The sequence below is a fragment of the Motacilla alba genome, chromosome 15 (assembly GCF_015832195.1).
Source record: "Motacilla alba alba isolate MOTALB_02 chromosome 15, Motacilla_alba_V1.0_pri, whole genome shotgun sequence".
NCBI lineage: Eukaryota > Metazoa > Chordata > Aves > Passeriformes > Motacillidae > Motacilla > Motacilla alba.
This window is the reverse complement of record NC_052030.1, coordinates 1,407,707-1,420,321: the sequence shown is the minus strand read 5'-3', so window position 1 is coordinate 1,420,321 and position 12,615 is coordinate 1,407,707. Positions and strand designations below refer to the sequence as shown.

At 59.0% G+C, this 12,615-nt stretch overlaps 1 protein-coding gene across 8 annotated transcripts in view; it reads right to left on the bottom strand.

Annotated features, from left to right (window-relative positions):
- Positions 1–6,289: 6,289 nt before the first annotated feature.
- Positions 6,290–12,615, bottom strand: part of NF2 (neurofibromin 2) — a 47,150-nt gene continuing 40,824 nt past the window's right edge. For all 8 annotated transcript variants that reach the window (XM_038152498.1, XM_038152500.1, XM_038152499.1 and 5 more), the window contains one exon: positions 6,290–7,628. In XM_038152498.1, coding sequence (XP_038008426.1) covers positions 7,578–7,628 — 51 coding nt within the window. In that variant the 3' untranslated portion in view covers positions 6,290–7,577. The remainder of the gene's footprint in view (positions 7,629–12,615) is intronic.

Genomic DNA, 12,615 nt, shown 5'->3' with positions numbered 1-12,615 from the left:
ACGGCCGCGCTCCGGAGAGGGGATTTCAGGGATGAGCAATTCCCGACGCTGTGGGGTCTCAGCTCCCAGGGCAGGGTCGTTCCTCCCGGGGAGTCGTGGCTCGGGGGTGGATTTTTCCAACTCTGCTGAAATTCCCTCCTCCCCTGGAGCTCGGGATAGGGTTGGGGCACGTGGATCTGCGCCCCACAGGGAGTCTCCAGTGCCAGATTCTGCGGCTGAGATCCCAGCACTGGAAGGGGGAAGTGCTGATAATAGCAAGAGACTTTTTGGGAGAAACAACCCCCAGAAAAGCAAAGCCTGATTGAAAATCTCCTCCCTAGTTTTTTTGGTTGGTTTTTGTTGGTTTTTTTTTTTGTTTTTTGTTTTTTGTTTTTTTTTTTTTTTCCTGACAGATCAATTTGCTCCTCGATGTTAACGAATCTCCCTCCCAATTAATTCTCCAGAGGCTCTGGGGTGGAAACTCATTAATTTGTCACCACCCAAATCCCAGCAGGAATAACAGGGCCAATTTCTGGGCTTTTCCCCTGCAATCCCCAGCGGAGCTCCCGGTGCCGCGGCGGGGACGTGGCGGAGCCGCCTTCCCCAGGGACGGGGCCGCCGGTGCTCCCCGGGGATGGGGATGGGGGCGGGCAGGCGGCACAGGGCGGCGGGGAGGGAGGAAAATTAAGTGGCTTAATTGCGTTTGAAGCCCTGACAGGGTTTTGTTCATCAGGGATCCCCGCTGGAGCGCTCCCGAGCTTTCCCAGCTCAGCCGCACAGCTCTCTTCCTCCTGGGATGAAGGCTGGGACGAGCCGTGCTGGCTCCCTCTGCTCTGCCCCGGGTCCCTGCGCTGAATTCCCCCCCGATTCTGTGGGGAGAAGCTCTGGGGTTTCCTCGGAGCTCAGTCCAGGACGATGGGCGGGAGGCAGCAGCGTCCCAGCGTTTCAGGGATTTCAGGGATGTTTGGAATGTTCCTCTCCACAATTCCCTTTATCTCAGCCGGGGCTCGGGCCAGCCTTGCAGCAGGTCAATGCCACCTCTCCCCTCTGTCCCTTTGTCCCTCTGGAGACAGCAGCACTTTCCCAACACTCCCAGCTGTTTTCCTAATTAGCTGATCCCACTAATGAGGCTGGAGAAGCTCGATCCAGGCCTGGCGTTGTGTGGTTTGTTTGCAGCTTCAGAGAGATCAGTCAAGGGCCCTTGCTCTGGGTTCACATCCCAACATCACATCCTTCCTTCTTCCAGGAGTTTGAGGGGATGGAAAGGAAAAGGACCGAAGCGGCTCTGGCTCAGGGATGGCACTGATTGGGCTTTAATTAATCTGCTCCTTGTTTATCCCTCCTGCGGCAGCTGAGGGACCCTTCGTGCCCAGCCAAGACTGCTGGGCTCCTTCCTGCCCTGAGGGATGGGATGGGATGGGGTTGGGATGAGGATGGTGTGAGGATGATGATAGGAATGAGTTGGGGATGAGGTGGGATGGGATGGGGGTGAGGAAAGGGGTGGGATCAAGATGAAGATGAGAATGGAAGGAGGATGAGGATTGGGGTGGGATGGGGATGGAATGGAATGAGGTGAGGATGAGGATGAGCACAGGGTGACGATGAGGATGGGGATGAGGATGACATAGGGACAGGGATAGAGGTGGGATGAGGATGGGGACAGGGTTGGAAATGGGATGTGGTGAAATGGGGATGAGGATGGGACAGGGATCCCTCACAGGAGTGGGGAGGGGGAGGGATGGGATGTGGATGGAATTGGAGATGGGATGGGGATTTCCAAAGCCATGGGAAAGGTGTCAGGGATGAGGAAACTTTATGGCCGGGGTTGGTACAAACCTGTGCTGGGTGCTCTCAAATCCCTCAGGACAGCCTCAGTGACCTCCTGGCAGCCTGAGGGGCTGGGATGGGGATTGGCACCCCAGCGCCCTCCGGACGCTCCCATCACTCCCCCGGGCACCGGGAGGGGACGTGAGCGCCCCGGGGGTGTCGTTGTGACATTTTAAAGTCACTGGCACGGAGCCCTCAGAGGCGCTGGAGGCATCAATCTCCCGGGGCCGTGCTGTCAGGTGGGTATTTAGCGAAATGTTTCCTAAATGAACGCTTGATGGGAGAAGAGGGATGGCAGCAATGTTCCGAGCCGCAAGGTTATCCCGGCCGCCTGCTGCCAGCTCCCAGTGCCCGCTGGAAACCCGGGAAGGGCAGCGGAGAGAGCCCCTGGGGAGGGGTCAGCAGCCTCCGCCCACAGCTGGGAGCAAAAACCACGGGGAGACACCGGGCACCGGGCGGGCAGCTGGGGCGGGCGGGGAAGGAAGGGGGAATGGGAAAAGCCCGGAGAGCGCTGCTGAATTGGGTTCTGAAGGGGGAAAATAGCCCTGCCAGGGCGGGAGACGAGAATTCTGCTTAGAATTTTTCTTTATGGAAAACTGGCAAGAACGGCGATGAGCCTGCTCTGAGCACCCCTCCAAGGGGATGCAGCCCAGGATGCTGAGGGCAGCGGTGACTCCGCTTGCTCCTGCCAGGAGATGGAGCAAGAAACAGCTCGCAGAGATCTCAGTCAAAGACCCTCAAGCTCATTTACGGCATCAGAATCACTGTGTTGGAGGGCACAGCCCGCCCAGGGAGGAGTGCCGGAGCACAGAGAGGGACGTGGCGTTTTCAGAAGGAAAGGTGGTGGCTCCTGGAGGGAGTTTTGCCTCCGGGACAGCGGGCCCGGCTCTGCTGGTGCGGAGCAACGTCAGCTCCATCTCTCCAGGATGCTGTGACCAGTTGCAGTGGGATGCCCTGTGATGCCAGAACACGGTGGTGCCCAGTGCCAGGATGCTGAAATCTGGTGCCAGAATTCCAGGGCCTGGTGCTACCCCGTGCCAGGCTCCAGTGCTACCCAGTGCCAGGATGGCCAGCAAGGGGCAGCGGGCACATCCCTGCAGGGCTGTGACAATGCCCAGAGTCCCTGTGGCCGAGCAGAAGGTGATGGCGGTGGGACTCCATCATTCCTGCTCCGGATCTGACCCCAGGGCAGGGATGGCAGCACCCCCCGCCTGGTCCTGCAGCCCACCACGATCCCACACCCCTCACACTCACCCAAAACCCCACACAGCTCCAGGGAGTCACCCTCTGCTCGCTGGCAGCTGGAGCAGCTCCACATCCGTTTGATTCCACAACATCCGAGTGTTCTCCCCTCCCGGGCTGAGCGGGCAGCTCTGGTCCCGGCCGGGGTTCCCTGCCCAGAAACTCCCTGAGGAACCCGGCCCGGCCCATCGAGCTGCCCCTTCCCTCCCTTCTCCCTCCTAAATTCATTTCCCTCCCTTTTTTTATTCCCTAGAAGGCAAAGGTGGAGAGGCACAGCCAGCAGGGATGTGCCTGCCCTCAGCGGGGATGGATGGGGATGGATGGATGATGGATGGATGGATGGATGGATGGATGGATGGATGATGGATGGATGGATGGATGGATGGATGATGATGGATGGATGGGATGATGGATGGATGGATGGATGGATGGATGATGGATGATGGATGGATGATGGATGATGATGGATGGATGGATGGATGATGGATGGATGATGGATGATGGATGGATGGATGGATGGATGGATGATGATGGATGATGGATGGATGGATGGATGATGGATGGATGATGGATGGATGGATGGATGATGGATGGATGATGGATGGATGATGGATGATGGATGGATGATGGATGGATGATGGATGATGATGGATGGATGATGGATGGATGATGGATGGATGGATGATGGATGGATGATGGATGGATGGATGGATGATGGATGGATGATGGATGATGGATGATGGATGGATGATGGATGATGGATGGATGATGGATGGATGATGGATGGATGGATGATGGATGGATGGATGATGGATGATGGATGGATGGATGGATGATGGATGGATGATGGATGATGGATGGATGATGGATGGATGATGGATGGATGATGGATGGATGGATGGATGGATGATGGATGGATGGATGATGGATGATGGATGATGGATGGATGGATGGATGGATGGATGATGGATGATGGATGGATGATGGATGGATGATGGATGGATGATGGATGGGATGGATGGGGATGGCAGGGACAATGCCAGGCTGGCAGCTGGCAGCCGAGACGGAATGAGGTCCCCATGTCCTCAGGAAAAGCAGGATGCAGCTGGCTGTGTGTGACCCCTGGGAACAGCGTTTTACCTCCTCACCTGCCTGGAACGCTGGGTGCCCTGAGCACCCTGGGCAGGGCTGGGGTGTCCATGGGCTGCTCCCCCAATTCCCACCGGGCTGTGGGTGGGCAGAGGGTGACCCTGCAGAGCCACCGGCAGCCCTGGGGTGCTGTGGTCCCCCAGCTCCAGCCACGGTGCCGCACTGTGCCCTCGTGCTCACACCCTTCCCTCACGCACACGCGTGCAGGAGCCCCCCAGCCCTGCCTGGGGCTTTGCCAGCGTCCCCCTGTCCCCACAGGGACCCCTCCCTTGTCCCCCAAGGCACCCAGGGTCAGGCAGCACCCCGGGATGCAGGGGGGCAGTGGGGGGACAGAGCAGCAGCCCGTGGGTGTGGGGAGGCAGCACCAGCAGCCCCTGGGCTGCAGAGCCATCCCTGCCTCAGTTTCCCCATCCATCCCCTCTGCCCAGTCTCAGCTGTTTTCCTGAAGGAGTTGCTGGCCCAGCTGTGCACGTTTTGGGTGGGCTCTGAACCAGTACCCTGATGCCCCTCCAGGGCTGCTGGCCCCAGGACTTGCCATCCACAGGTCACCCTGTGTCCCCTCTGTCCCTTTCATCCCCAGCTCTCGGCATTTTATTCTATTTTTGAGAGTGTTTAATGGTTTGGAAGTGAAATAACGTGAGTTGAGGGGACTTTGGGAGCCCGAAGTGAAGAACTGCTGCCAAAGCACTCAGGTGCTGCCTGGGATTGCCCAAATCCCCAATTTCCTCCCTCAGGAACCCACGGCTGGGGAAGGGGCTGGGAGAGGTGCATGGCAAAGGCTTTTTGATGGTTCCTTTGCCTCGAGCAAAGGCAGCTCACACCAACCCACACCCGCAGCTCCTGTTGAGTTCAGTTTGCTAAAAAGGGAAAAAATCAGGGTGAAACTTCCTCTGACAGGAGAGAAACGGTCTGGGATGTGCCAGGGAGGGCGGGCAGGGAGATGGCACCAGGCAGGGAGTGTGAGAGGCAACACTGGGGGAGTGCAAAACTCTGGGAGTGCAGGGCTGGGAGTGTGCAGGGCTGGGAGTGTGCAGAGCTTTGTGCAGAGCCCCTGGGAGAAACAGGGACACCCGAGCCAGAGGGGAATCCATGCTGGATCCATCCTTGGCTTCACCCAGTGCATCCTCAGTGCATCCATCCCTACAAATCCATCCCTACAAATCCATCCCAGCACATCCATCCCATCCCAGCACATCCATCCCATCCATCCCTCCACATCCATCCCTGCACATCCCATCCCATCCCATCCCAGCACATCCATCCCAGCACATCCATCCCATCCATCCCTCCACATCCATCCCAGCACATCACATCCCATCCCAGCACATCCATCCCTCCACATCCATCCCATCCCATCCATCCCTGCATTCCCAGTTTATCCCCCTCTCCTGCTGCCCTGCTCTGTGCTGGGTAAAGCTCCTCGGGATTAATTTCAGGATGCTGGCGGTGCAGGTGACCCACCAGTTGAATTCCTGTCACTGGAGGCCACGTGGGAAATCAGGTCACCCTCCACATCCCCCACCGGCTGCCTTCGGCCTCCCCGAAATTCCCCCGGGTATCCCACCGGCATCCCTCTGCCGAAAGAAACCCCACCCCACCCCCTCAGCCCTGCTTAAAACAACAGAAACCGCAAAAACCGCCCCGGCCCGCCCGCGGGGACGAGCTCTGCTCAGAAGCTCCGGGAATCTCCCGGGATTCGGCTGCCGGAGGGCGGATGAACAGCGCGTCCATCGGGACACAGCCCCGCGGGCCGGGGCTCGCTGGGCTGGGCCGGTTTCATCCGTGATTAATTAGAAAATTGAGGTCAATGCAGCACATCCTTTATTTATTCCAGGCAGGACGGGATCAGGGATGGCAAACACCGGGCTCAGCCCCTCTGGGCACCCCAAACCCCTCTTCCCTCAAGGAGGGATGCAAAGAGCCCCGAGGGAGAGGGGCAGCGGGACCCTGGAGCGCTCCCGGTCCCGCGGGAGCCCCGGAGGGATCCCAGCACTGCAGCTGCGCTTCCCATTAATCCCGGCACCGCCAACTGCGGCAGCCGGGCTCCGAGCAGCTTTTCCCAAAGAAAAAAAAAAAGCAAAGAAGCCTCAGCTCCCCTCCTAGTGCTGTGAATTTTTATTAAAACAGGAGCAAACAGTTATTCCTTCGCAGTACAACAGTCCAGGGAATGGGAAAGCGGCTGTGCCACAGCCATCCGAACTGCAGCCACGGGCGGGGAACCGATCCCAGGGTTTAAATAAACACGGATGGGATGGGGTTTACTCTCCGCTGGGGCCGTGGGTCAGGTGAGGCTGTGGGAAGGAGGAACTGGGGGTCCTGAGGGGATGTGAGGGATCCCCGGGGCAGCAGCGGCTCTGCTGGGGGGTAAACGCAGCTGGAAGAGGATTCCACCCGGGAGGGGCAGAGGATTTGGGACGGAGACAGGAAGGGAAGGTGAAGGCATCCCTGTTCCCCCCGCGGGGGGGTCACAGCAAAGGCACCCGCGATGGGACAGGCAGGAGCAGGCAGCCCCGGGCCCAGCCCGGGACAGCGGCATTCCCAGGGGGCTCCGAGGGGCTGGGATGCCCCGGGACCCAGGGAGAGCCCAGCCCGGAGCCCCCGGATCCCTCCAGCCCGAAGCTGCCCTGGTTTGTCACAGTTTGCAGGAACAGTAAGGTTTCATTTGGTTGGCACTAGCTGTTCTCCCGCTCCCTGTTCCCAGCAGGGAGGAGGAGCCCTTCCTCCCACCTCCTCTCCCCAGGGAAGCAGCCCAGGATCCCCCCAGCCCCAGGTCCCTGTCCTCCCGCTCCCTGCTCCTCTCCCACCCCAGCGGGCGCTGGGAAAGCCAGCGCGGCGCTCCTGATTTACAGCACTCCACTGGAACATGCTCGGGATCCTAATGGAGCTGCCGGCACTGCACGGGGCCCCGGGAGCGAGCAGCGGCTCCAGGGCCGGCCCGCGGGATTCCAGACCGGCACCAGGGGCTCCGGGCTGGCACAGCGAGCTCCAGAGCGCAGGAGAAGGCAACCCCGAGGGGTGACAACCCCTCCCAGGGAGACCCTCGGGCACACTCCTCTGCTGGCTGCCAGGGTGGGAAGGCACGGCCACAGCCCCGACCCCGGCTCCAGGGAGAAGCCTGGAGGGCCGAGCCTGGAAGCAGTGCTAGAACAATAAAGAAAAAAAGCTGGAAAACCCAGGAAAACAAAGTGTCAGGAGGAGGATGAACGGCTGCAAAGCTAGAGCACATTGCACTGTCCGTGGGCAGCCGGCCCCGAGTCCGTGGGCGTGCAGAGACTGGAGCAGCCGGCGGGTCCGGGGTGATCCCTCGGGAAGCCCCGGCTCCGGGACAGCTCCGGCTGGGCGGGAGCCGCTGCGAGCAGCAGCGTGCCGAGCAGTTGTTCCTAGAGCTCCTCGAAGAAGGCCACACGGGACTTGGTGCTCTGTAGGGTGAGCTGGAAGAGAGCAGAGCGGGTCAGGGGGCACCCCAAGCTCGCCCAGGGCACCCCCAGCAGGGAGCTGCTGCCTGTACCCCTCCTGTAACGCCAGGGAACGTCCAAGGCCAGGGGTTGCGGAAGCCGGGGGTCGTGCAGCCCCCACCACAGCAAGCACAGCCCGAGGGAAAGCGGGGGCAGAGACTCCACCAAGGCCACTGCCACGGCTGAGGCTTCCAGGAGTGGAATACACGGGAGACTGGACCCAAGGAGCCAGTCCTGGGGCCCCTGACAAGGAGGACATACAGGGGTCTTGGGAAGCTGGAGGAGAAACACCTCAGTGAGCTGAGGGAGAACCCACAACTCCGACAGCCACCGGACACGTGTCCCCTCTGTCACCAAACGGGGCCCATCCTCTCCATCACATCCAACCCCATCCCACCACGAGTGATCCATGCAGCCGCCCTGGGATCTCATCTCATCCCACCCTGCTCCATCTGTTCTGCCAGAGGACAGAGCTGGAGAGCCCTCACTGCCAGGACTGTCCTTGCAGGCTCTGCAGGACTCAGAAACCCTTGGAAAGCTTTCCACAGCCATCCCACAAATAATACCCCACGGAGCAGCCGGGAGGCCGCTTCTAACGGGCCAAAGAAGATAAAAGAAATCCTCAGTGGCAGGGAAGAAATCCCAGGATTTACAGGAACCACCCAATGGAGTGCAGCAGCAGAAGTGCCACCTTCCACCAGCTGCTGGATCACCAGGAGTTTGCCAAAGCATGGGCTAATTGCCAGGGCTCCGTTTCAGCTGGATGAAGCACGGTGCCTTCCCGGGAATGCCGCTTTTGCTGAAACAGGAACCCTGGGATCACCTTACAGTGAGTTAAGCCCCTCAATGGAGCAGTCAGGCGCTTTCCCCCCTCCCTGCTTCTCCCCCACGGCTCTTCCTCAGTAATTCCCTCTCAGCTCTAATGCCAGTCAGAAAAAAAATCTGGATTGCAGAGGAAATTTCTACAGGGGCTTAATAATCTTTTTTGGCAGCAGCTTCTGGGCCAGGGCTGGCTCTCCTCCTCCTCAGCATCCCCCTGGCTGCTCCAGCGTCCCCTCCAGAGCTGCCTGGAAGGTGGGTGAGGTGGGACAGGGGTTCTGTGTGATACAGGCAGTGGTTTTCCTCTCTAAGGCTGGAGAGGAAAAAAAAAAAAAAAAAAAAAAAAAGAGCAGAGAGCCCAGGGCTGCTGCCAGACCCACTGCTGGGGCCATCTGAGAGGAAGCCCATTCCTAGAAGGGCTCCAGTGCCTAAAGGGGTCCAAAACAGCTGGAGAAGGACTTGGGACAAGGCCTGGAGCAACAGAGTAAGGGGGAATGGCTTCCCACTGCCAGAGGGCAGGGATGGATGGGATATTGGGCAGGAATTGTTCCCTGGCAGGGTGGGCAGGCCCTGGCACAGGGTGCCCAGAGAAGCTGGGGCTGCCCCTGGATCCCTGGAAGTGTCCATGGCCAAGCTGGATGGGGCTTGGAGCAGCCTGGGACAGTGGGAGGTGTCCCTGCCATGGCAGGGAGTGCAATGAGATGAGCTTGAAGGACCCTCCCAATGCAAACCATTCCATGATTCCATGATCTACCTGCCATCCATCTCCTTCCCAAGGCTGTGCCTCCAAATCCATCCCTTCTGCAGCCTGGCTGGGGAACCAGAGCCCGCCAGCCCTCCCAGCCCACAGGAGCTCACTCCTTCCCAGCCCAGGGGAGCTCCCTGCAGGATCACCCTGGCAAAGCTGCAGCTGCTGACGGAGCACAGGGAAGATGTTCCCCTCAGGCTTACCAAGGAATCCAACTGTTTCAAGCCTGGCTCTCTGCCTGTAGCTACACACGGCTCCCCACTAAGCCCCCACGTGTTTTGAGGGTCCTGGGGTACCCCCGAGGGCGGCCTGAGCTCAAAGCTGTGCCTGCCTCAGCCCAGAGATTTGGGAAGCAGGCAGAGGCAGAGCTCTGGAGCATCCAGCACAGGCACAGGGAGAAGGGAGAGATGCAGCCCTGCTCTTTTGCTGGATTCATCCACAACTCCCAAAGGCTCCTAGAGAAGCTCCGTGGCACCTTTTTTACCTATTACAGGGAGTCAGAGCAAAGGCAGGTCTCGAGGAGCTGGGATCCCATGGAGAGGAGGGAGCACAGACTTCCCAAGAGGGCCGTGCCCTGTGGGTCACTGGCTCCCAGCAGTGGCCAGATTTTGCCACCTGAAAGGCAAACACCACAGGGATTCCTCCCTGGCAGGGTGGGCAGGCCCTGGCACAGGGTGCCCAGAGCAGCTGGGGCTGCCCCTGGATCCCTGGCAGTGCCCAAGGCCAGGCTGGACAGGGCTGGGAGCAGCCTGGGACAGTGGGAGGTGTCCCTGCCCATGGCAGGAGTGGGACAGGACAGGTTTTCAGGTCCCTTCCAATGAGGACCAGGAGCAGGATCGGGGCTGCTCGGCAGCTCCAGGCAGCTGCCTCCTCACATCCCACTGCAGCCAGGCTCCAGAACCACCCGAGAGGAAATCAGGGCTGCTCTTCACTGCACCCTGACTCTCCACTGCCCGAGCCAGGGGGGAAACTCTCCCCAGCCCTTTTTCCTTCTTTTGTTGTTGTTTGCCCCACTGTGGAGCCTGGGCAGGGCTATCCTTGCTCCCACTGGGAGCACCACACAGACCAGTCCCGAGGGAAGCACTGGGGGAAGGCGGGAAGAGCCGGGGGGAGCTCCGGGGCCATCCTGACTCATCCCAGCAGCTGCCTTGGGGCTGCGGGAGCCGGAGGGCACAGGGAGCTCTCTGCAGAGAAATCCCACTCCCTCAACTGCTTTTCCTTTCTTTTCTACACTGGGATGTGGAAGCAAAGGAGAGAGCACCACCCTGTGCTGGCCTCTCCATCATCTCTTGGGGGAAAGCCTCCAACACCTCCAAAATCTCTCTGCAGTCTCCGCATCCCCTTCTGGCCAGGCAAGGAGAAATAAATATCCCTCCCCGTAGCGTAACGCTGTGCAGGGTGATTAAGAGGGAGTTACATCCTCGTCAGTGCGGAGAAAAGGAAAAAAAAATTGATTTACAAGCAGTATTATGATAATCTCCTTCCTGCAGGAGGGAGGGTGGGCTCCCAATGCTCTACCAGAGCCATCAAGGAAAATTTAGAGGGAGAGAGAGGCAGCGCAATTAAGCGGCCTGAGCTCAAAATGAATCAAGATCTCGGGAAGGGAAGAGAGGGAAGAGTCCTGCTCCCTGCATTCCTGCACTGGGGCTCCTCTGAGCCTGCTGCTACCCAGGGCTGCCGGACTGATTTGATTTAGGAAACACAAACAAACCAAAGCAACCCAATAAGCGCCTGGCAGGCACAGGCAGTTTGGAGCAGGTAACCCAATAACTGCAGGCACAGCAGTGCTGAGGCTGGGCAAACCCAATCCAGGGAAACACCCCAAGGCTCCTCTGAGCCCCCAGAGTGGGGCCACCCCATGCAACAGGAAGGGGAAGAGGCTGCAACTCACACCAACCTGCCCCCAGGCCTCCCCCAGCAGGGAGAGGTTTAAGATGTCTCATTTTCTTGCTGTTTCCTTGTTTACGCTGCAGTATGAGCGGGCTGGAGGAGAGGGGGACCTGTGCCACCCTCATCCCGTGCGATGCCAAGATGTTTTCCTGCTGCTGGGAACATCTACAGTCCTTGCTAATCACCACCCAGTGCTCCACACACTAAATCCTCTTCATCCCCCACTCGCTGCCCTGGTGCTTTTCTCCATCCCTGCCCACCCCCCAGTCCCACCAGCCAGGTGGAACTCTCAATTCCCACCGTGTTACTTTTGAACCCAAAGCCTATTTTCCTGTGATTCTTCCCATTTCCCTCCCTGCTCCTCTCTCCCTCCCACGCTGCCGTTTATTCTCTCCCGAGCACAACTGTCCCCCAGCCCCCGACGCTTTGATGAGCCCATTTGAAAGGAGAAGATGACGCTCCATGTGAAGGAAACGCTTTTCAAAGACTGCCACAGAAATAGCTGATAGGCCTGACGTTTCCTACTTTCCTCTTGCTCCTTGTAAACAAGGAAAAGAGGCTGCCGTGTCCCAGTTTAACTGCCTGGGAGTTTCACTTCCCAGCTCCGAGGAGAACCGGGAAGAAAACGAACCTGGAAGGGATGTGGTCTGTCACACGTGGGGGTGTGTGGGGCAAGAGCCACGTGGGATGAGCCTCTGTTTCCTTCTGCACTAGGAAAATGTGTTCCCAGAGCTGCTCTGCCCACTGGGTATCTCCTGGCTCCCACCTGCACCCCAGCCAGGTGCCAGGCTGAGTGAGAAGCTGGCAGCCTCACTCATCTTTTCCAACTTCACAGCTCTCAAGGAAACGGGAAACGCCGGCGCTGCTGCTCCTGGGAAGTCCCTTGCTGGTGGTGTGCCCGTTCTGCCTCCCCTTTCCAGCTGGGATTGGGTTATACAGCCCTGCAGGAGACTGGGGAGCACCTCATCCCTGTCCCAGCATCCACAGGGAAGGATGGCAGCTCAGCCTGCTCTGTCCCACCCAGGCTCCCTCCTTTTGTCCTTCCCAGAGCATTCCTAGTGCTGGTCCCTTCTCTCTGCAAGGGGCACATCCTCCTTCTCCCAGCAAACATCTAGGGCAGAACAGACCTGTTCCAGGGAATCTGCAGTTCCAGAAGGGGAGAGATGAGGAAGGAAGTGCCCAGGAAGTGACAGGGACCCCACAGGAATTGTGAAGTCCTCAAGGGACACATTTCAGTCTTCCCTAGCACACTGCTTGCCTGGTGCAGGTGGAAAATAGAGAAAAGCATCTGCCCCAGCGCCAGCCTCCCAAAATCCTTCCACCTGTCCAGATGATGAAGGAGCCTTGTGACATTTGGGGGTGGCACATCTTGTCTGCATGATGAGACACTCAGGCAGCAGTGCCACCCTCAGCCACCAGTGTCCTCACAAGGACAGACCACGGCCAATCCCAAAGGTGGCAGGAGGGAAGACAAGGCTGCAGAAGTCCCTCTGGCTCTGCCCTACT